Source organism: Pseudopipra pipra, chromosome 13 (assembly GCF_036250125.1).
Source record: "Pseudopipra pipra isolate bDixPip1 chromosome 13, bDixPip1.hap1, whole genome shotgun sequence".
Lineage (NCBI taxonomy): Eukaryota > Metazoa > Chordata > Aves > Passeriformes > Pipridae > Pseudopipra > Pseudopipra pipra.
In genome coordinates, this window is record NC_087561.1 from 6418018 (window position 1) to 6440951 (window position 22934).

Sequence of the window (22934 nt, forward strand, 5' to 3'; positions counted from 1 at the left end):
ATTCTATTTATATCTCAAGTCTCTTTTAAGACAATGTATTTAGTGCTTTTAGCAGTTACAAGTTGATAGGCTGGAGGGCCAGCACCTTTATGGCAAAAAAAAATGACATTTGTCTGCTTTTTCTTTGAGCAGAAAAGAGGAAGATAAGTGCACCAAAGTGACATAAATAGTGATTTTATTAAACCAGTCACAGAAAGGAGGATCAACATTTCATTCAGGGTGACATGTACAGATCAGAAGCACTGGAAGGTTAAGCAATTTGGGCATGGAGTATAAAGAATGCTGATACTTCTAGGGAAAAAGGAAAAAAATACAATCAATAAATAGCAATATGTTACAATACTGAAGAAGGAGAAATACTTATGAATGCCATGCATATTTTTAGAAGCTGAAATAGTTTGTAGCTAACAAACATTCTTTCAAAACAATAGCCAAAGTATTTCATTAGGTGAGACTAAAACCTTTCAATATCAAGTGATTAGATGTTCCCACCTGGAACAGTGGAAGCAGTTCTTGGCCATCTTAAGATTCACAGATTCTATTATAGAAGTTACAATGGTAAAGGGCAAGCAGAAGGATTCACAGAGTTTTTACTGCTCACAAAGATTAAAGAAAAAAGTTCTTCAGTCTCTGGAGAAAAGAACAGTATATCTCATTTCTCTGAAAGGAACAGAGAGATGACAGCTTCAATGCTATCTGAGCAGTGCAAAATAGTAGAGCAAGGGAGCATGAACCTGAGCTAAGAACTGGCCATTAGAAGAATGGAGGCAGAATTCCTTCAGACCAAAAGCTAGATAACATGTGCAAAAAGATTGCAAAAGAAGAAACCAAATCATTTCACAAGAAAATTAAATAACATCTGAAAAAGGAAGCTCAAGACAGTCTCACATCAAAAAGAACATCAAAATGTATGCCTGTTGTCTTCCTTACACGGAAGCACTTCTGTCATTCTTATCAATTAACACAGATAACAATTAATTAGTGTTGTTAAAATTCCCCTCTTTTCTGAAATTCCTGCTCCTTGCATTAACTAAATTGATAGGAAAGTTTCATTTTGATGTTTTTATATGAGATATTAAATCAAGTGTGGGCCGCTTGGGATGGTTAAAGGTCTGGTGCAATTCTTAGGAATAAACAGGCATGTAATTGTGGTGTCCTGACCAGATTTTAATTCTTAGCAAAAAATCACCACGCATTCTATCTTCCTAGTTCACTCACTCATTTGAAAATTAATGATTACATTTTCTTCCTAATACACCTCAATTTTTGTGTTGTATTTGACTGTTGCCAGGGTTCATTGGGGGGGTCTGTATGACTGCACTGGATTCACCCGTGTATTTTTCTAATTAACTGAAAACACTTAAAGCTCTGAATCTTTAGAAGTGAGAAATGCTATTATTACATATGGTTGCTCTACAGTGGTGGAAAATATTTTGTGAAGGAGACCAACTACAAACAGCCAAGTCAAAAAATATGTCCCAAGGCTTATTATTAATGTATCAGCTAGCACAAATCACTGTACCTCCACTGACCTCAATGAAGCCATGGTGAATTTATACTGACAATACAGCTATGTAAGCTACATCTTCTTTTACCGCTGTACAGTGGAAAAATACATTCAAAAAGGATAGGATACTGCATTAACATAATATCTGAGGAGCATTCCAGATCACAGAATTAACTGAAAAGAATTCCATTAAAATGCTACTACAACTCTCACCTTTCATTTATTACAAGCTCTTTGAACCTTAAGTTTTTAATTTAATAACTTTTCTGATTCCATTGACACATTTAATGTTTTTATCTCTAGTTCAAAAACTGCCCAGTCCTAGGTTATTTACTTTCATAAATAACATTTTAGAACGTGTGGTGATTTTTTGCTTTTCTTGTTTGTTTGCTTTGGGAGGTTCATTTAGAGGGAGCTTTTGTTTGATTTTTTGTTTGGGGTGTTTTGGTGTGGTTTTTTTAACTAATGCCCAGTTTTGCAGTGCAACAGGACCAAACCCTAACTTTGTGTAATAGTGAAAAATGTCTGTAAAACAATATTAATTTTAAAATAACACAGATTGGATTCACAGTATGGTAAAATTATAACACAGCTCATAATATGAAACAGGGCCAGGATTCCAGTAACACAACATGTGAGGACTTTTTGTCTGCTGGCTGGTATCACATCCTGAGATGATTTTTGTACAAGGTTTTTTAGCAGAGACTTCAATAGGGGTTTGATATATGGAACAATAGCAGGATATGGCCTCTAACTGGTAGGAACAATTGCTGTTCTCAGACATGTGCAAGTTAACTTTCATTAACTTATTGGATTTTGTGCACATTTTCTGGCCTAGATTCAGTGCTGCATCTAATTTCTCCTGGGGACAGCTGAGACAGGGAGTGTACTGAAGAACAGTAACTACTCTGTCTAAGCAGAATATACTAAGGAAAACTCACATGAGCCTCAAGAGCGTGATAGAAGAGTTTGGGAATAATGTGAGAAAGTAATACAAGCAAACCCACTTTCGTCCCAGCTACACTCACAAAGCCTTGTAGGCTGCAGGGCAAGGGAAGAGTTACCTAGACTGGCTCCACAATGGGTGAAAACTCCTCAGACCAAAGGAATTTTCAGCATGTAAATCTTCCAGTTTTATGGCAGGCCCATCCAAAAAAGCTCATTATGATGGAAAGATACAAAGACAGAATTTAACCTTTGCATTTTGGAATATGTAAGTACAGACTCTTTTCTAGAATAATAACTAACTCCATAGACATGCTGTTTACATAGCTCAAGTTTTGAAGTTGTTGAGGGTTGTTTTATAGAATTTTTTGTGGTATAACGTTTTCTTCAGTTCTAAGAAAGTGGAATATTATATATTTTGAAAAGAGGGCCTTCTGTTTCCTTTTCTTTCATTGCCTGGCTCTGATTTTTCTACAGTCTCAAGCATAAACCAATACCCTTCCTGTTCAAGGCCCTTTATCTTTCCTCAACTGGTTTTCTTCACCTATAATTTAAAATTCAAACACTTCTGTTATTTCTGACAGTTTCCCCATAAATATGTGCAATGTAGCTTTAGGCTGCATCTTCTAATTTTTCAGTAGCACTGTTTAAACTGCCCAAGGCCATTAATCCACAATTTTGTGTAGCCACTCCAACAGGCCAACACAGACTTTTGTGCAGCCCTCTGATAAACCAGACTGGAGAACTGATTTGGCTGAAAAATAATTGAGGGAAAAGAGTGTTTTCCAACTTGATCTTCTGCCTCACATCTGCACAAACAGCTGCATGAACACAACACAATGGGTGGGGCAGGAAGGAGAACAATTAGCTGAGGTAGAGCCGCTTAAACCAACATTACTAGTCCTGCAGAAATGCACATGGAACCAGAGCCTAAATGTGCTATTTTAAGTACCCTTTTAAATCCCTCACCTGTCACAGTGCCTATTAAAAGAATTGGTACTAATAAGGCAAGGATTATAGCACTCCTGCTTACCGATGGAGCCCAATTGTGGATCACAGTTTCCTTGTTCTGGTTGATTTGTCTTTTAACTAGATTGAAGAATACTGAGAACATAAATCATCTTTTGGGCCACTCGAGAACAATATGACTTCTACTACAGTCAGTGCAAATTTTACCTTGGATTCAAAAAGAATTGGATCATGTGTGTTAGGATATCATTTCCCCTAGATACTAGTCATTCTGATTTTCTTGTTTAAGAAGGGCAATCCTTCAGAGCAGGTTTGGGTCACTGAGAAATATCTTTCTACAGATAACTCTGTTTTCCTTAGAATAATTTCTTTGACAGCTCTTTTCAAGAATAATGGTTGTGATTTTTAATTAAAACATTAATTTTAATCTTTTACTTGTAATAAGTGACAATACTGAAATCACTGGGGCTTTAGAACACGAGGTGAGCAATATTGCTAAACAGCTGGAGTCATAAAGGAGAGCTACATCCCACCTAAATTAAACTGACCTAATTGCACTTCCATTCTGACTCTGCTTGTATTGCTAAAGAGTTTGGGTTTTGAACGGAATTCGCTCAGTATATTTGACTGCATATGAGACACAACCAAAAAGTCATCAACTAACAGGAGAGAATGTGCTGAAGTTAGCAAAGTATAGAAGTACTGTAGAAGTTCAGAAGAACTGAACATATTCAGGGTTCCTTGTAATAAGAAATGTAAAGGTACTCAAGACTTAACTGACGCAAAGGGCCAATGAAACACATGTTGCAGTGAACTGAAACGATCTTATCCAAAGAATAAACGCTCCTTCAAATATAAATAGAAATTTTTCATTGAGCTACAAAAAATGTTTTGTGAGTCTGCAGTTCTCTCCACTTCAAGATATTTGATAATACAGTTGTGTGTTTCTGACTCCACTAACTTCCACAGTTGTGTTTGTATATTTATTGTTGTCTTTACATGGAGATTTGGTATGCTTGAACTGTACTGAGGTAAAATAGGAGCACAACTACAGGCAAATACAACAAAGAACATCTGCAGGAGTGGAAAAAGCGAGGTGTTTTTAATAGATAAGTAACACATGTAGTTTAGCCTTTCATTCAAGGACCATTACAATACAATATTTAATCAAAAAGTTATCCCTATGCATTATCAATAGTCTTGATATTGCATAAGGATATCAGTCCTACCTCTGAGACTTACACTGAACCTTCCAAATATCTGTCCCTGTCGAGTGAACGATTTATATTTGTGTGTGTATCACAGGCTTTTGCAATTACTTAATATTTTTTATAAATATTAGTGTTAAATAATGTTGGATGTTAAAAAAATTAGAAAAAGAATTCAATACCTGGAGAAACTGTTTTCCCAAAAGCAACAGAAGGTGTCACTGCTAACTGATTTTAAACAAATGAATCCCTAAGGAGAAAACACTGCCTTTGTTTTGAAAGAAACTTGCAAGTTGTTTGAGAGAGGGGAACTGGGTTCTCTTCTCAAGTATTCTTCAGCTCCAAACATAAACATTACATTTAAAAATGGAAAAGACTGCTTCACACCATCTAATTCTTCTCCTTTCTGTTTGCTGTATTCCCTGCAGCTGTTTCACCTCAGGCTATGATTCACAGTCAAAGCAAGAGGAGTTTAGGCCAGTATTTGGACAGAAAGGCTCAGAGGGCTTTTTAACCCAGTATTAGCCCTCTAGTGATTGGGGATTTTCTCTTCAAATACATAATTTAAGATCCAGCCAAACTTAAGATCATGAGGATATTGGATAAACCATTTCCAACAAGAAATGTAAAACTGAGTCTCTAAGTAGTCTGTGACTGAAAACTTTTTCTATACTGCATTCTAGCTTGGGTAACGGCTGCGTCTCTCTAAACTTGTGATATTATTTTAACTCGATGTGGCAGTCCTTGCCCCTTGTCTTCCTCGATACTGTAGTGCTGCTATTCTATGTTAAACAGCTGTTACATCCCATGCCAGAGATGGCTGCATAACACTGACGGGTGAGGTGTTATTTTCTAAATATACATACAGACAGATTTTGAAGTACTTTACAGCTCTTTGCAAGCCTCTCCATAAATTGAGATATATCTATATATGAGGCTAATGTAAAACAGTAATATAAAACACATTTCCCCTGCCACCCTTGTAGCTTGTTAAGCTTAATTTTAGATGTCTGGAGGACAGCAGGAACTCACATCTTTTTTTCCCTGGATTTCCTTTCCCTAGAGGTCTCTCTCGGGGTGCAGGCACCCAGGGCCATGGTCTCACCGGGTCAGGGCTGCTGGCTCTGTAGCTGCGGGCCTGCACTCTGAGCTGCTATTTATTGGTTGTGAAGCAATTGCCAAAGCTGTAATTAAAAAAAACATATATATCTATATAAAATATAATATATACATAAAGCCCGTGGCTTCTAGCCATCACGATTGCATGTTTAATAGGTGCATCCAAGCACTCTCTGCAGGCTCCCAGCCTGCCGGCTCCAACACAGCCCCCCCTCCTCTTCCCCAGAGAAAGGCATCTCAGGTCACTTGAATTATTTAGCGGGGTGTTTTTAACCATCTCAAGGGCTTTGCTCCTGCCGTGCGGCGCCTGCAGAGCTCGGGTTTGTGGGTTTATTATTTTTTTTTTTTTTTTTTTTTAGCACGCGAGGTGGAGTTGCTCCACTTCCCTGGCAGAAGGAGGAGATAAAGCGCGGGGGGGGGGGGGGGGGAAGGCGAGAGGGGCGGCTCGGCGTGTGGAGGGGAGGGGAAAGGCCGCCACACCTGCGGGCCGCGCTGCCCCCTCCACCCCGGCCCTGCCCGCCGGGGCCGCTCACCGGGTCGCTCTAACGCAGCTCTCTCTGTCTCTCCCCCCACCCTCCTCTCCCTCCCGCTCCTCATTCATCGCTCCCTCTCCCGCCCCCTCCCCGTGCAGGCGGAGCGGGCGCGGCAGGAGGCGGAGCGGGCCGCCGCACGTCCCCCGGCCGGCCGGCCGGCCCCCCCGCCATGGGTCGGAAGCGCTGCGTGGGGGGAGACGGCTCCAAGATGGCGGCGGGTTGCTGCGGGGTGAAGAAGCAGAAACTCTCCAGCTCCCCTCCCTCGGGCTCGGCCGGCCCGGGCGGCGGCGGCGGCGGCTCCCACTGCGGCGGGGCGGCGGCGGCGGGGGGCGAGCCGGGGGCGCTGCCCCCGCCGGGGGGCCCCCGCCTGAACGGCCTCGGGGGGCTGGCGGGGGGCGCCGCCGGCTGCGCCCTGTCCCCGCCGCTGCCGCCCAGCTGCGGCGGGGGCCCCGCCGGCCTCTCCCCGCCGTCCGCCTCGCTGCTCGCCTCCCCCGGCTCCGGCGGGCCCGGCTGCAGGAAGATGGTGGTGTCGGCCGAGATGTGCTGCTTCTGCTTCGATGTGCTCTACTGTCACCTGTACGGATACCAGCCCCCGCGGAGCCCCCGCTTCACCAACGACCCATAGTGAGTATCGCCGCGACCGCCCGCGTGGGCGCCTCGTGCGCGCCCGTCCCGCCCGGCTCCCCCCGGCCGGGCGCCCTCCCCTCCCTCCCTCCCTCCCCGCCGGCTCCCGCCTCCCGCCCGGCACCTTCCCCGCTGCTGCCGCCCGGCCGCTGTCCTCGCCTGGCCCCGCGCCTGTCCCGCGGCCCGGCCCGCGGGCGCCCCCGCTCCCCGGAGCCGCGCTGCCCTCCCGCGCCCGGCTCGCCCCGGGGAGCTCCGCGCTGCCCGCCCGCTCCGTGACCCCTGCCCGGCCCCTCTCGGCCCGGCGCGCTGGTGGCATCTCCCCCCCGTGATCCCTGACCCGGCAGCGCCCTGCTCCGAGCAGCCGCCTTTGTGCCGCGCTCCGGGCTCCGCGGCCACCTCCGGCCGCCGCGTCCCGCGGGCAGCGCCCGCTCCCCGCTCCCGGGCTCTGTTCGGTAGCGCCCGAGTCGCTCGCTCCCCACCTATTTCACCCTTAGTCCTTACTGGGACCCCTTCACTAGTCAGCCTCTCACTGTCCATGTGTTCTGCATGAGTGCGGGCCTCTCCTTCACCAGTGCTGGATGGTGAGTACAGTGTAAGAGCCCTGTCGTGCGAATCCCGGATTTGTGAGCACTGGTGTACATTCCCTGTGCCAGGCACTCGTAAAGGCTACTTTGGTCTCAAACCGTGCAGAGTCCTTGCTTTGTAGCGACTCCTGAAGATCACCCAGTGTTAGACATCCCTGAGTCCCTGGGTAATCCACCGCATCAAATTCCCGGAGTTTTGAATAGATCACATAAACACCTGTTACTCCCATTCTTCCTCTGCCTCCCAAGCTTCCTTGCAAGAGTGTCCACCAAGGGCCTGTTTCATTCCCATCCCTGGCCACTCTTGTTCAGTGTTTGTGCCCCACTGCCTTCGGAGGTGACCCGCCAGGATGGCGGTGCCTGGCATGTCAGCACCTGCAGCCTGCCTGTGCCGGGGAGCCGGGCGTGCTGCTGCAGACAGAGTTCAGACACTTCAGGGAGTAACTTCTCTCTGACAGGAAGTTACTTCCTCTCAGCTGGGATGAGTTACTGAGTCGCTGCATGTTCCAAGTCCGTTTGAGTGCAAAGTTAACCTAAAGGGTTGTGGAAATTGAGTTTCCGCTGTTTTACTTTGCTTTTAAATGGGATGGAGCTCATGTGGTGAGTTTCCATGCTCCAGCTGAGACTCGAGTGCGTTGGTCCACCAAAGTGCATGTCACTTCTTTCCTCTTATGTATAGCATGACTACTGAGTCTGTGAGAACCTGTGCTTTATCAGTACTTTATGAATACAACATTTTGTGTATGTCCTAGACCCTCGTGCACCCTCACCAATGCAAATGGTTATCATGTAGTCTGTGTTTCATTAATGAGATGTAGTGTATGCTTCTTGGTGTTTAAAAATGTGATGTATTAATGATCTTATTTGTAGTCCTTGCTGTTCTAACACCCAGGATCTATACATCTCTTGCATACTTTCAGCTGCTGTCATGACAACCCAGCTCTGTGGATTCCTACTTAACCTGCCACCCCAGCAAGTCTTCCCTATATGCTCTTCATAACTCCCATGTGATTTCATCAGAGTACCAATAATGAAAGGAGGGCAGGGAGACTCCACTGTGAGTTTCTTTACCCAGGTCTTTTGCAAATCCATGTCTGTCCTTTTGTAGATACCAACTGTTTAGGAACTGCTGCTCTGAGTAGCCATTTTGCTGTGCATTGTCCTGTGTCTGTTCTCCATCCCAGACCACTATAGGTTGCAACATCAGCTTTGTGCCGTTTCACTCTTTTGTTGCTGTAAGAGAGTTGAATTCTGTCTGTGTCTCTCTGTAACAATATTACCTTGGTGTTATGTTGTTTATTTGTATTGCAGAATGTTTAGTTGAACAGATTAGTGCTACTGTCTCTGTTTTATTAGTGGAGGAAACTGAGGCAGGGGTGAAGATCTCGACACAGAAATGTTTTCCATTAAGCACTTTTTTTCTTCTTAGTAAGCAACAGATCACTTTTTTCCTCCGACTTCTTACTTTAGCAAGAACACAATAGCAAATCAAGTAAAATTGTTTGAATTTTTCTGAAATTCATATGTGTGCTTCAGTGTTCTTAAGATTTAGTTTCTAGACTTCATGAAAAGTTGCTGCATCAATGGACTTCTGAAAATGGCACTGCCGTTTAAAATTAGTAATGTCATTTTTGCTTATTCCCATGCCTGTGCCAGCATGCATGGTTGATCTGATGATAATTTTATATTTTTCCCTGGTTACTTTTCAGAGTTTGGTTCTCTCTAGATCGTTGCATGGCTTCACAAACACTTGTGCCCGCACAAGTGTGAGGTGGGAATAAGCAGACAGATGGCAGAACTGCTGCTTTCAGCAGCCTTGTGAGCTGATTATGTTTGTGCGGTTGGGGAAGCAACTTTGAAAAAGTTGTTCAGTATTGCATGTAAAATTCTAGGTCGGTGAATAAATTGCTCTTGCTAGGTGTTCAGAGGCAGCATGATTTCTAGCATTCATAAGATTCGCAGGCAGTCTTATCGATAACTGGGTAGCTCACAAAGATAGGATGTGGACTTTGAAGCTGAGCTTCATCCTGTACAGCAAAAAAAAAACCTGAATGAAAACTGGCATTTTTTAGTGAATGTGTATTGTAGCTTTCTGGCTGGAATGCTTTTAAAAGGAGGTTTTGCCCATAGACTGAAACATCTGTTCTGAGAGTAGTAGTCTAAAATAAGGGTTTGTATGTGAATTTTAGAATTTCTTTTTTAATTACATTAATTACAGGGAGGATGAAAGACCTGTGAGCAGGTATCCTGACACAAACATGACTCATGTTCCTTGCAGGTCTTTGAACAATGAAACTGGGCACGATCAAAGAAAAGCAGGTGGCTGAATCACTTGGACAAGGGGTTCTGGCGTGTTGTCTTTAGAACAAAACCTGCTTGTGACACCTCCAGATTTTTCTAACTTTTTGATGCCAAGATGAGGACAGCGTCAGGGCAGGAAATCCAAGGCAGTTATTAGGAACAAGTGGAGATGCCTGTTTTGAGAGAGTGCAGGTTTTGGACTTGAGACAGCCCATACATGGATGAAGTAGTTGGCATTTTCCTATCCCTGCAGTTCCTAAAGCACAGAGACTGGGGTGTTGGTCGTGGGTATTGCGAGGGAGCTGTTGGGTTGGAGAGGGTGACTCATGGAGTCAAAAGAAGATAGCTGGAAGATACTGAATCTCTCCAGCAGTTTTCTGACGAGAGTAGACTCAGCAAGTCCTTCCAGCCATGGGCTTTCTCTCCTCTTATAGGCTCCATTGATCTGCTGACATTTTGTTCTGTCACTCTTTAATTGAAGGACTTTCTCCTGCCTGTAATTTAACTTCACTTTGAGTTGCTCTCTGAGGCAACCTTTCCCTTCTTCGTGGGGTATGTTCTGAAGGGCATATGCTTTGCTTCTACCAGTGTGATGGCTCTCAAACTACATGTGCCAAAGGGATGAAGAAATTATCCTGGAGGTGTGGACACTGATAGAAAATTTTAAAATTGCTGATCCAGACAAAGTGTCATTTAGACACTGTTTTTGAAACTCTGTTTAATGAGTAAAGTTACTGAACACTGCAGTTGTTCAGGAGCAGATTTTCTATAAGTATCCATAGAAATTAATTGTAAGAAGAAGAGTTGTAAAAACATTTTAACCCACTCATTTAGGGAGAAGGAAACCTGAGGAACCTAATTTTCCTGTGTTTCTTACCTTTCTGACAAGTAACTTGCATATCTTTATTTGCTTTCTTATTTGGTCTTGTGCAATATACCCTGTGCCACCACGATCAGCGGAAACAATATTATGTCCTGCCTTCCACTGTGGAGGTGGAAAAGGACTACCCCCAGTGTGAAGGGGCTCACTATTGTTTTTCTTTTAGTAGGAAAGTGTTTGAGTGGAAGTGCAAGAAAGTTGTGACAAGATGGGAAGGGTAAGTGTGTGAAGAGGAGTTCAGTTGAAGCTGTGCTGTGGAGAATGAGGAGGACTTTCTTCTCACTGTAAAGATTTTCCTTGGAACACAGAAATCACCTATCTGAGTTTTTGATCCTCCACAGTGTCTGCCTCAAGCTCTTCAGCTTGCCTGCTTTAGTGTCAACATCTCTGTGGGGAAGACATTGTCTGACAATCCAGCAGGCTCTTTTGCCAGTTGTTTGCTTTTTATAGTCCCTTGCTGAAGGTTGCCTGCTAGTGAACAGGATTGATTTAGTGGTGACCACCTGTACTTGATGCAATTTGAAGGGGGAGTTGTTTGTTCTGCTTCTGTCATCTGGTACTTGGCAGCCAAGAACAAGAGTTTGCAGCTGGAATAGCTAATGTGGCCTGTGCCCTGCTCCCCATCTGGCTGAGCAGCTCTTGGGAAAGATGTTTACCACTAGTGCCTTACATCAAATGCCTGGATGATGGCTTGCTCATATCCCTCTAGTCTGGCAGGGGGATGTGCCAGAGGCATGAGGTGGTGTCTGTAGCTGGCCTGCATTCCTGTGGTGGATCTGGTGCTCCAGGGAAGCTGACAGCCCTGTGCACGTGTGGAAGTGTTGCTGGCTACCACGTTTCTTGTCACAGGAATAATCTGCATGGCTTGACCATCTTCTGTGATTGAAGGCCTCTGGATTAAAGTATTTTCTAGGTGATAGCCATTTTTCTTAAAGACTTAGCTTGGAAATTTACCTATTCCTTTCTTTCTTGATGACTTGTAGTATTTTGCAGCAACTGTTTGTTTGGCTACAGGACAGAGATACAGATATGCTGCCATGATCATGTCCCTGACCTTTGTATTTAATCGTGTTTTCAGGTCTGAGATCTGTTAATTTACATAATCTGGAACAATATGGGGTAGCAGTTCTACACTGGCTTAATATTTTGTTATTTGAGTTTGGAAACATTTCAATTCAATGCAGTTTAAAAATACAGTTAGCTAGTCTTGTGCCTGTTAGTTTTGACACTTTCAAAGAAAGTTGTGATTCTGCTCAAAGTGAGTGTAACTTGACCCTGTAGTAGAGAAATGGTTCTAGGGTTTGTTACTAGCCACCCAGTTTTTTTTGTTACTTACTGTGTCTTGATAATATGTTGGTAATAGTGGTAGTGAATTGCTGGTAGTTTAGACAGAAATAGCTTAAAATCTTCCTGTACAGCCCAAAGCTGATTTTTTTTCCACAGTATTAGTTGTCTGTTGCTTTCATTTAAGCATTGAAGAAAGATTAGGCTTCTCTGTAGATGTGTACATCTGCTTACACATACGTGTAAATAAAAATGTTATGGTTTGCAGTTGATAGGATTTCATGCTTTTCTCAATTTCTTGTTTCTTGGCTGCTGCCCGACTTCCTGTTTTAGTCTCTACAATTTACTGTAATGTTTAAAGTTGGAACCTTTTGCTTGATTCCTTGCTTGCTTTACTGTATGTTTCTTTACAAGCATTTTTGTGAAACTTTGCCTGGAAGCTTACCAAAGTATGAATTTCGTATCATCTTTAAAAACCCAACAATGTTCTCAACTTCCTCTGCAGTTCCTACTCAGAATTGAGCTGTACCTATTGACATTACTAGTCTTGATGCCAGAAGTTTGAAATTTTGTTGTTTCTCTGCAGGAGTTGGTTGTGTGGCGGTGGAGACTTACACTGTTGTGTGGCAGACTCTGTGCAATAATTTGTATTTATTGTCACACTTGAACATTACACAACAGCTATAATGATTGCTTGGTCATGGCTAAAGATCAACACCAGGCGCAAAACAAAAAACAGAGCAAGGAAACACACAGACAGGGAAGTGTTCTTTCATGTCTCTGTGGCTGACTTTATTCTGGATTTCATGTGTACATTATGTACGTTTGTATAAGCTTTAGTATTTTCTTCTGGCTTAACAGGGTCTTTACTGTTGAATGTTAAATGTTGGAATATGAAGTGGTGGTTTTTTCAGAGTGGCATTCTGTGGTAGGCGCTTTTAAAATACAGTGCAGTAGAAAATGTGTATTTTGGCGTTGGCAGTGCTCAGCAGGGAATTCCCAGCATATTTGAAAGCAGGGCTGGTGAATGTATCTTGGTGCAGCAGAGAGGGAAAAGGGATAAAGTTGCATAGCTTCAGAAAGAACTTGCCTTTACCAGTACGTTCATCCTCTGATATGATTGGTGAATGGAGAAAATAATGCCGTGTTAAACTCCAAATTAGGTTAACTGTAATTTGAGGGCTTTTTCCTTAATAAGCTTATTTTAGTTGTCTGTTCTTATGTCTAAATGAGGTAGTTTCTGTTAGTCCAGGAGATCGCATTACTCACAGTCTTAAGGATGGACGCTGGTTTTGTTTGTTCAGCTAAAAGCAGTCACCACAAAGTTATAATAAATGCTCTGATTCTCTGCAGTACTAGTTCTGCAAAAGGTAATTGTTCTCATACCCCTTGTAGGGTGAGAAGGAGTCAGTAACCGCCTCTCCCTGTGCCATCAGTCTGGTCATTCATTTTTATTGCTGCCTTTGGTTTAATTGCATTTGTCTAGTTTGTCATATTTTCTTTTACTCTATCTTGTACTTTATCTTCCCAATAAATATTTCCATGCAAATTTTGGCATTGTTTTCAACTTTAATCTGTCTGCCTGTGAGAAAAATGTTTTGTGTCTAGATTTGGCTTACATCACATGTGCACTAACTTTAATATTCATTGCTAGAAATTGTTGAGGGGTTAATGATTTAAGAATGCCAATATTTTGAGTTGCTCAAAGAGTGTGCAGTTCTGCCTCCTCTTTAGCTGTGAGTTGAAGGATGTTGTCTCTTAGGACACCTTTATAATTGTAATGGTATCTAGAATTGAATACTAAACTGAGAAATTTAATGTTGGCACGTTTTGTTGTTGACAGTTAAGAGGTAACCAGGAAACAAGTTTGGAACCCTGCTAACTCAGTTTGCTTAGTTTACAGATCTAGACTGTGACCACTCAATGAATGAAATACATTTATCTAGTCCAAAGTTTTTGGTTCTCCAAGACTCCTGCAATAATTAGTGGAGCAAGCTCAGTATGTCAGTCTGTCTGTTTTTACATTAAGTACTTGTTTACAGTTAACTGCAGGTTTTCCATAGCATCAAATTATTGTCTTCAGAAGAAGTGTTAGTTGTTTGAGCCATATACTGGTGGATTATGTGGCAAGAGTTTCCACGGAAGGCAGGAAATATGCAAATTATTTAAAAATAATAGTACACTAATCAGAGTTTGGCCAATACAGAAACTGTTGCTAGGCTGGAGGCCAAAACAAGTCCAGTCAGGCCCTGACCCTCATTAGCAAAGCATTGTGAAAATACTTGACCTTTTTTTGATGTTTATGCTCCTATGGAGTGGGGTATTATATTGGTATGCAGTTTAGCATTGCAGAGTTTACATTTAAATAACAGGATGGGGCAGCTCTACTGCAGTTAATCAACACAGTCTCAAAAACATGTCCTTGATAACAAAGCATGTTGGGGAGTGCAATAGCCCTCAAATGGAATGTGGCTTTTAAGTTAGTCCAGTGCTGCATTTCCTTACTGTTTGATAGTGCTGTGGTATATGCTGACTGACCAAAAGCTGTGGTGTTTATCAGTCCAGCATCGTAAACAGCAGTCGGCATCTTTCCTGGGCTACTCTTATAACCTTTTAAAAAACCCTTCATTTTCATAACCAGGGTGTTGGCAAAAGGGATCAATGTAAAGGCTCCATTACTTAAGTGGGATACCTCCCTGCTTCATTGGCCAGAAACATGTCTTTAGTGAGATTTTTTTATTTTTTTTTTTTGCATTTGTCACGTCTTCAGAACTGCTGTCCCCTAACAGATTGTGTCTAGGCCTTACAGGATATGCCTTACGTTTTTATAATCTGACTGAGCTTTGATAGCTTCCTGGAAGGCAGTGCTTGTTGTGAGTACGTGGATATTGCTTTGCCACGCTGAGTATTGCAGCCAGGGTTGTTAAAGTGCTAATTTCAGGCGAATGACATCTTACGGAATGCAGAACAGCTCCGCCGAGTTGTGGCAAGGTCACTGGGACAGCAGCCACACAGAGATCTGTATGTCTTCCCAGAGCACTTGTCTTTCTGTCTTATAAAAGTTCTCACGGTCCTTAATGGTATATAAAATGTAATTTTTTTACCTTTCTTTCCTTTAACTTGAACTCTGTGGCATTTTTGGCAAGGTTGGGCCTTGCCAAAAGGGGCTGTAGTAATTGTAGTAGATGAGCCATAGGCATAAAACACTTCCCTTGTTTTCCATGTGGCACTTCGTACAGAGATAGGAATTGTGTGGGTGAAGCTCAAGAGTTCATGAGTTTCAGGTGTATTAAGGAAAATCAAAGTGATCCTCCACTGATGGACAGCAGTGTGGGCCAAGTAAGTAAATCTGGTTGCTTCCACCTCCTTTTTCCAGGAGACCGAAAGACTATAAGGATTGACTGCCACACCCCATTTTTCTTACTCAGTGAGTACAAGGATAAGTTTAGCTGCCAATGAATGGCAAGTTTGCAAGGCAGTTCTTTTCTGTATAAATAAACATGCTAAAAAATTGACTTTTGGGGAAGATGGTGTGCTAGATAGACATCCCTTGTAAGCTTTATAAGGAGGAAAAAATATTTTTGTAGTCCTCAGTACTTTGACCGTCACAGTAAGCAGGCAATGAAAGTGTTGCACCAACCTTCTCTAAGTAGTGTTTCTGCAGAGAGAGTGCTGGAGGCAGAGCAAGTGGTTGAAAAACCCACAGAAAAGGTATAGTGAAGGAAGAAGCCCTCTTCAAAGAGTGCTGCAGTGCCTGAAGGGAGGTGAGTAGTTGCAAATGAACTCTCTCTTAAGCATGAGGGGAACAAAGCTTCAGCAAGGCACTGGCCCAGAAGAAAAACTGCAAACCAAGCAGTAGAAGGCAAGTTCTTTCTGTGCAGTGTTGTACAAGCACTTATCCAAACTCTGAAGAAGTAAATGAACATCCAAATGGAAATGTAATATTAAAACCAATCCCTATTAAGATTCTGATAGAATGTGAAGTTGTAGTAATTAGACTCACTCTTCCCTAAGAAATAGGAGCAGGGTTCTGGTTCTGGTTCAGTTCAACTAAAATTGATGAGGTAGAGAAGAGGCACATGGTAGAAATCAGAAATCTTATGTGAGATAAGATAATATCACCATAATATCAGAATTCCTGTAAAATACTGGGGCTAAACATGCAAGGAAGAAAGATTGGTGCTGTTCATTTGGAAGGAATGCTGGATAAAACCAGGCATTAAAAATGAAGTGTTACAAAGAAACATAAATAGAAGAGAAATTACCTTTTCCTTAATTCACAGGAAAAAGATTGAAGTGGAACAAGTATTCCTGTGTACCCTTACAATTGCAGCCTCTTTTTACCGCAGGGATGAATTATTGCAGTTTGCTGTGCTTGGACAGCTTGGGCTTTTAACACAGAAATCTAAGCCACTGCAAAAAGTAGCTCCAAGCAGTATCTCTTTTTGGGAGAATATGAAATCTGTCCTTAGGGTTATTTGGTGCTGGCAGCTTTTTTTGGTGTTTTTTATTTTCCCTTTTTCCTTTTGGACGATTTCAAGAATATTAAGTTTCTTTATATATGTAATGTTGATGGCTTGGAATAACCTACCTACTACCCTATGCCATTCTGCTAATTTAAATATGTTTTCTTCTTTTTTAAGTGTCAAGATGTCAGCAGCAGATGAGTCTTACTTGTCCTGAGCTGAAGGTATTTACACTAGACAAGGTAGATGAAGATATAGAGGAAGGTAATGAGCACTCTGCTGCTACAATGAGAGATTTTTACTCTTTCTCTGACTGGTAGTCCTCTAATTGTGTGGATCACAGACATACATCAAAAAATATGCTTTCTTGATTGTTGTTTTATGTAGAATGTTTAATGGAAATTGCTTTAGAGGAGAAAACTAGGGCAGTTCAGAGTGGTCTCTGACATCTTGGCACTAAATTTTAGGGTTTTGGAGATGCCAGAAATTTCTTGGAAGAGGCCATTGCAGAGAGATCAGCAATGTTCAGATGGTTCGACAGATAAGGCCTCTATTTATGTTTGATTGGAGTAGTCAAAAAAGAAAGAGACAATCTTACATAAAAAACTTGAATGGCTGTTGGACTTCTGAGTGCTTCTGGGGTTTTGCAGGTTCTGTCCAGCTTCTCTGTATGCAAGTTATTAGAGGAGTCAAGTGGGACTTGAAGGATGAATCACTGCAGTGAGGTTTGGAAGACTTTTGTTTTGTTCCTGACCATGTGATTATGGTGGACAAGCGTGGATGAGATCCTCAATCTCTGTACCTTATGTTCTTACTGAAAAAAAAATAAGGCACCTCAACCTCCTTTTCTTTGTCAAGTTAGTAGTGAGAGAAATTGGCTCTTGTTGCAATTGTTCTTTCCCTTGACTGGATTACCCTGCCAGGAAGCTCTCCGGACTCAGCTCAGGATATTTTTGCCTAAATTGGCAACTGAGAGGCATACAGGTTTTTTTTAATTTCTTTTTTTTTTTCCTCCTTTTTTTAAACCAATCCATTATATCTGAAATGAATCACAGTTGTATTCACATTTGCTTGAATCCTTTAAAGGCTATTGTTGCTTCTCAGTTAAGTCACAGAATTTTCAATGATTTTTTTTTTTTCCAGAACAGTTTTTTTTTTCAGTTTGGGTTCTCATAGTCATGGTATCCTCCTTCATATTTTTAGGCTGCTGTTCAGTGAATCCTTTCTTTCAGAATGGTTTAGACAGTTTTAAGTTTGCTAGTGCAAGTTGAAGACAAGACCTTACAAAAATCATATTGCATAAGCGTTTCTGCTCTAGAAGATGTTTCTTGTAAGTGTTTCTGTTTGAGTCACACGAACACCATTTTTTTTATGGACACTTTAGAACTGAGGGGGGGTTATGTTACATATTCCCTACCCTGCTACAGAACTGTGGTTCTGTAGAGAGACGAGATCTCTTGATTTTCCAAGTGTTGGAAGTGGAGATGACCAGAAGGAGAAGGTAAGGTGGCAAGAAAGGTACAAGCAATGATGATATGATGATACTTCCCGAAGTATTTTTTTAGTCTTCCGGAAATTGCAGTTTGGATGTCTGGAGCCAGAAGTGGTGTCTTTTACCAGTAACACTCCCCAACACCCCACCCACTCCACAGCAGTGGGTAGATTATAATGAAATTTTAGTGAGGCAAAGTTGGAAAGAAGATCCAACTATCCAATCATTCCTACTATGCAGGAATGATTGAAATACTTCAGGGGCTATGCTGTTAGAACTGAGACTGCAATCAATATTTTATAGAGCAATTTCATGTACTTCAGGAGTAAATAAAAACTGATTCTGTAAGTTAGGGGTTTTTGTTTCTCTCCTTAATGGTTTTCTGGTATTACCAGTTGACTGTCAGTTATTACTTAGCCTTCATTATGCTATAGATATGTAAAGGGCAAGTGGCTATTTTAAAGAGTAATTCTCAGTAAGAACAGAAAAGTATTAAATACAATTTTACAAGAGAGTGGCTGAGAGCTTACTTGTAAAATTTTATGGTTCTGCTGCTCTCAGGAGAAAGACATTTTGTGTTTGTAGAGCAGGGCAGCCAGAGTGCTTGGAAGTGTGAGATCAGCTTGCAAAGGAAGATGAGAAGAGCTGGGCTGCTTTAGAGGATCAGAACAATAGCTGAGAGGGACACTGATGCTTTTCTTTCATAAGAAAGATTATTATTGGAAAATAGTCACGATAGATGAAGTTTATTATCTCTAAGGACTGTTAGATGAACTCTCTGTAGGTAGTTTCTGGTAGAAAGTTATTTACTTTTCACCAGATTACTTGTTGCAGTGTGAGTTCGGAGATGCCCACGTTGGTGCTGTCTGACCTGGTTAGGTCTTGCAGGATTGCTAACTTAGTAAATGGGGGGGGGTCTCTAATTAATTGTTTTGCTTTGACAGAGAAACTTTTACCATTCTTTTCACTCTTTTTGGTTTGAGTAAGATTTATGACTTTCTTGAGGTGGAAATGAATAAAGGCAAACGCTGGTCAATAACGGAGCTGTGTGGAGGTAATGAATTTGGAGAATGTTGTGTGTATAAATAACATTTCACTGGATTGGAACCGAACCATAACTCAGTAACTATTCATGTTGAACAGGGATATTGCTTTTCTGAACACACTATCTTTGCTGTTTATAAGAAACATTGCCAAAATAAAACTCAAGGAAATGACGATTCAAATGGCAAACAAAGTATTTGTTAAGCAGTAATTTTTTTTGAAGTAGTGATACTGGAGGCTTTACTACTTGACTTCAGCCAACTAATAAAATGGATTTTTTTATGCACAGCAATTCATGACAGCAAAGGGATGGAGCAGTTTAAGAGCACAGTTCCTATGAAAGGGAGTAACAGGGTGCTGAAAAGACAGGCTCACCCTGAGGTGTCTCAGAGAGTTGGGGTTTCCATGCTTACCTTGAAATGTCGGAAGACTTCAAATTGATAGGTTTTGAAATTGTGGTACATGAACAACTTTTAAAGCAAAGCTGAGTTTTGGTGAGTTGTTTGTGTCATTTTGTTTCGGTTTTTTTTAAACAAAAACAACAAACCAGCAAAGTGATACAGTAGGTGATCCTTGGTTCTACAGCTGGTAATATGGTTATTGTTTATCAATGTTTTTATATGGTGGTCCCTTCTGTTCCCCCTCATCTCAGTTGAGGTTTCTCCCATCAGCTGAAGGATGGCCACTGCTACCTGTGTTTTGGGCTTGGATGGAATTGAGGGAGTGGCAGCTTAAAGGAGGTAAAACTGGAGATGATGGTCAAAGGGAAGAGTTTGACCTCTCCCCATGAGGTGGAACATGCCAGCACCTCGTGTGTGGTCTGGCACAGAACTGAGTGCTGTTGATGGGGTGGATGCTGTGCCAGTGGCTCTACCTGAGCAAGGTCAAGTGTGTAAATCCATCCTTTAGTTTTCAGTGAAGTTTGCTGATCACAGTGTAGACCGACCTGTCCCAGTTTACTGAAAGAAAAATGGGTGCCAACCTCCAGCTGTCAGATCTGGTAAACAGAAGTTGCAGCTTGGAGTCTGGTCGGGGAGTGAGACAGCAGTTGAATTCTTCTGCCTTGGAAGGGGTGAAAATAGGAGACCTGGCACCTTGAAGTGTTGCAGTGAGAAATCCAAAAAGGAACAACTTGGACCTCTCAGTTGTTTTCAAGGGATTTACGGCCTTTTTGGTAGTCCTTTAAAAGCCATGTGCCATTATGTGTGTTGATTTTAAAAATATGTAGGAGTAGGAAGGTTGAATCTTTTGGAATAAAGATGCATCTTCATTGGTTTGACCTTTAGAAAGTTCATTGATTAACTAATGTACAGATCTAATAGCAATAAAATAATATTCCTCTTTAGGTCAGTGATTTATGTCAGTTATGGTTATGTGGGATCTGCTCATAGGTGGTGAGCTGTTGGAGTTTTTGGGGTAGTATATCAAATAAGTATCTTGAACAAAACCAGCACAGTTATACTGTATATTTTTGTGACATAGTTGTAGGATACGGTATTTTCAGAGAACTCCTGGTACTACTTTGGAAAGGCTATATATATAATTTTGCTGGTGTGCAATGCAGTTGTAATTTTGTGTTAGCTTCAGAAATGGGTAGTTTTCAAGGTTAATTGGAAGACGTAGTTAGCACTTTGCTTTCATAAAATGATATCTAGTGAAGAAAAAACGAAACAAAGCATGAACACCTAGATTTTAATGCATCAAAATTAAAATTCACCCTGGTTATTTTCCAGAGTTTCCAGTCTGAGATGGTTTTTGAAATTCAGTTTTGACATTTGAAGGGATCTTACTGAAGGTGTTCTATACATAGTTATGAAACTGTTTGGGTCTCATGTGGCGTTTGAGAGAATATTTAGTTTTAGAAAGAAATGTTTAAGCTTTGTTTGGAAACATTGTAGTCGATTTGCTTGAGATTAATTCTAGGTCTTCCAGCATTTTGTTATGCTTTAGTATTGTTAGTGTTGAATAGCTGACTATCTTATGCAGCATATTTGTGTCCTGCAAGCCACTTGAATGACATTAGAGAACTGGAGTGCAGTTTCACAACCTGACTTCACTCACATACCAAACCTATTGCAGGCATAATGAATGCTGTGACTGTACTCTGCTTGTTTGGGGAAGTAATGTGAGTTAAATGCAACTTTTGGATGAGACTGCATGTCCATGGCAAACAAAACATCCTCGTATATGTGCCCCACACCCTCACTTGTACTACTTGCATTGATCAGTGTATGCTGGCAGTGCTGTTTCTGCTTGATAAGTCAGCAGCAGATACTCTGCTGCTTTTTGTTAGGTTATTTTTTTTGCTGAGTTTTAAGACTTTTTTTGCTGAGTCTTTTAGCACGCTAAATGCCAGAGCTGGCTTAAGGGATTGGATCTTCCCATGTGGTCTGGGGAGAGATGGGACCCTTGCAACCAGTCATTATTAATGACAGTAGAGAGAGTACTTGAGCTTCAACCTGATTTCCCCCCCCCCCAGACTCACCTCAGTGACTTTTTTCAGCTTTTAGCACCATCAGCAGGTAGATCAGTGCCTACAAGTACATCCAGAAGCTATGGAAGAAAAAGTAATCACATAATGACAGACTTTCTTTCGTGAATCTGCTGTTAGCAGCATTGCCAATTGTTTGCCCTACATCCAATTCCCCAGTCATCAGAACAAAGCTTACAGGCTGCTATATAAGGCTAAACAGGGTTATGGGATTTTTTTTTCCCCTCGTTGAGTTCATCTGGGTGCATCACAGTGCTTTTAAGCACGTAGTTGCAAACATTGCAACGTGCAACAAACCTTTGCATTGTGATTTTGAGATGGTGAAGGAGCCTGCAATATGTAGCAGAAGCCATGTGCAGGTTGTCACAGAAAGTCTTGAGCCTCTTTTGGGTGGCTGAAGATTACATTTACAGATTTTTTTTTTCTGAATAATCCTGAGTGATAACTTCCACAAGATTATATGGTGTTCAGCCCAGATATCCAATGGGTCCAACAGCTCAGTCCCCAAATTCAGAGGAATTTGTAAGTTGGCACCAGCATGAGGGAGGGGAAGTGTGGTCTTGGTAGGATTTTCTCTCACAGAAGGTGTGCATGCTCTTTGCAACAGACTGGTTATCTGTGTACAGCAGTCAGATCCACTGCCACTTTTGCAGGGATGGAAATTGCATTTGCTTTTCTGTAGTGCCAGTCCCTTTAGGGTCTTGAATGTGCCCTGGACTTACACTGCCAACCTGTTGCCCAGCAGTTGTTCAGTGTCAGGTTTGGAGCTGTCCTGTGCAGGTCTGTGCTGGCCCAGGTGAACCATGTCTGACTTGTCCATTCATCAGCCTCATGATTCCTCTGTACTTAGTTCAAGTTGACCTTGTCCCTCTGACCTATATACCATAAAGATAAGGTGTGAGTGCCTCCCCAGTTGCTTCACCAGTAGCTCACTGGGAACAGTGTTCCACTGAGCTTCTTTGCATTGGTACTGTGTCCCTTTTTCATCTTGGTCTGGTTTTTCTAGTTGGTTTCCTGCTTTTGATGTAGTTGAATAACTTCGCAAGGTGCTACCCAAACATATTAAGTTCTTTATTTACTGTTTACTTTTGACCTACCATCTGTTTTATAATCTCTTCTGTTCTCATTAGGCAAGCTTTCTGTTTTTAAAAGCTGATCTCTCAGATTTGCTCCCTAACTTCCCTATTCAGTCATGCAGGATGTAGGCTTTTGTTGCTGGGGCTGATGTGTCCCTTGGACTGCTTTTGTTTTCTTTTCTAACTGTGATGATGTTTTACCTGATCTTTTAATACAGTTTTGTCTGCTTTTGTTGCTTCCTCCACCCTCCACCCCCCTGCCCTTCTTAGGATTGTGTATGTTTAGATTGGTTTGTTGTTTGGGTTGTTTTTGAGAGGAAATAGGTTTGGGAAGAATACTTTTTTTTTTTTTACACTGTACCCTTAAAATTAATTATCCATGTGCTAAATAATTTTATGTCCCACTGTATT

The 22934-nt window shown here is 41.8% G+C and overlaps 1 protein-coding gene across 3 annotated transcripts in view; it reads left to right on the plus strand.

The window, feature by feature from the left end:
- Positions 1–22934, plus strand: part of AMMECR1 (AMMECR nuclear protein 1) — a 92770-nt gene that overhangs the window by 19001 nt on the left and 50835 nt on the right. For all 3 annotated transcript variants that reach the window (XM_064669801.1, XM_064669802.1, XM_064669803.1), the window contains exon 2: positions 6380–6905. In XM_064669801.1, coding sequence (XP_064525871.1) covers positions 6380–6905 — 526 coding nt within the window. The remainder of the gene's footprint in view (positions 1–6379; positions 6906–22934) is intronic.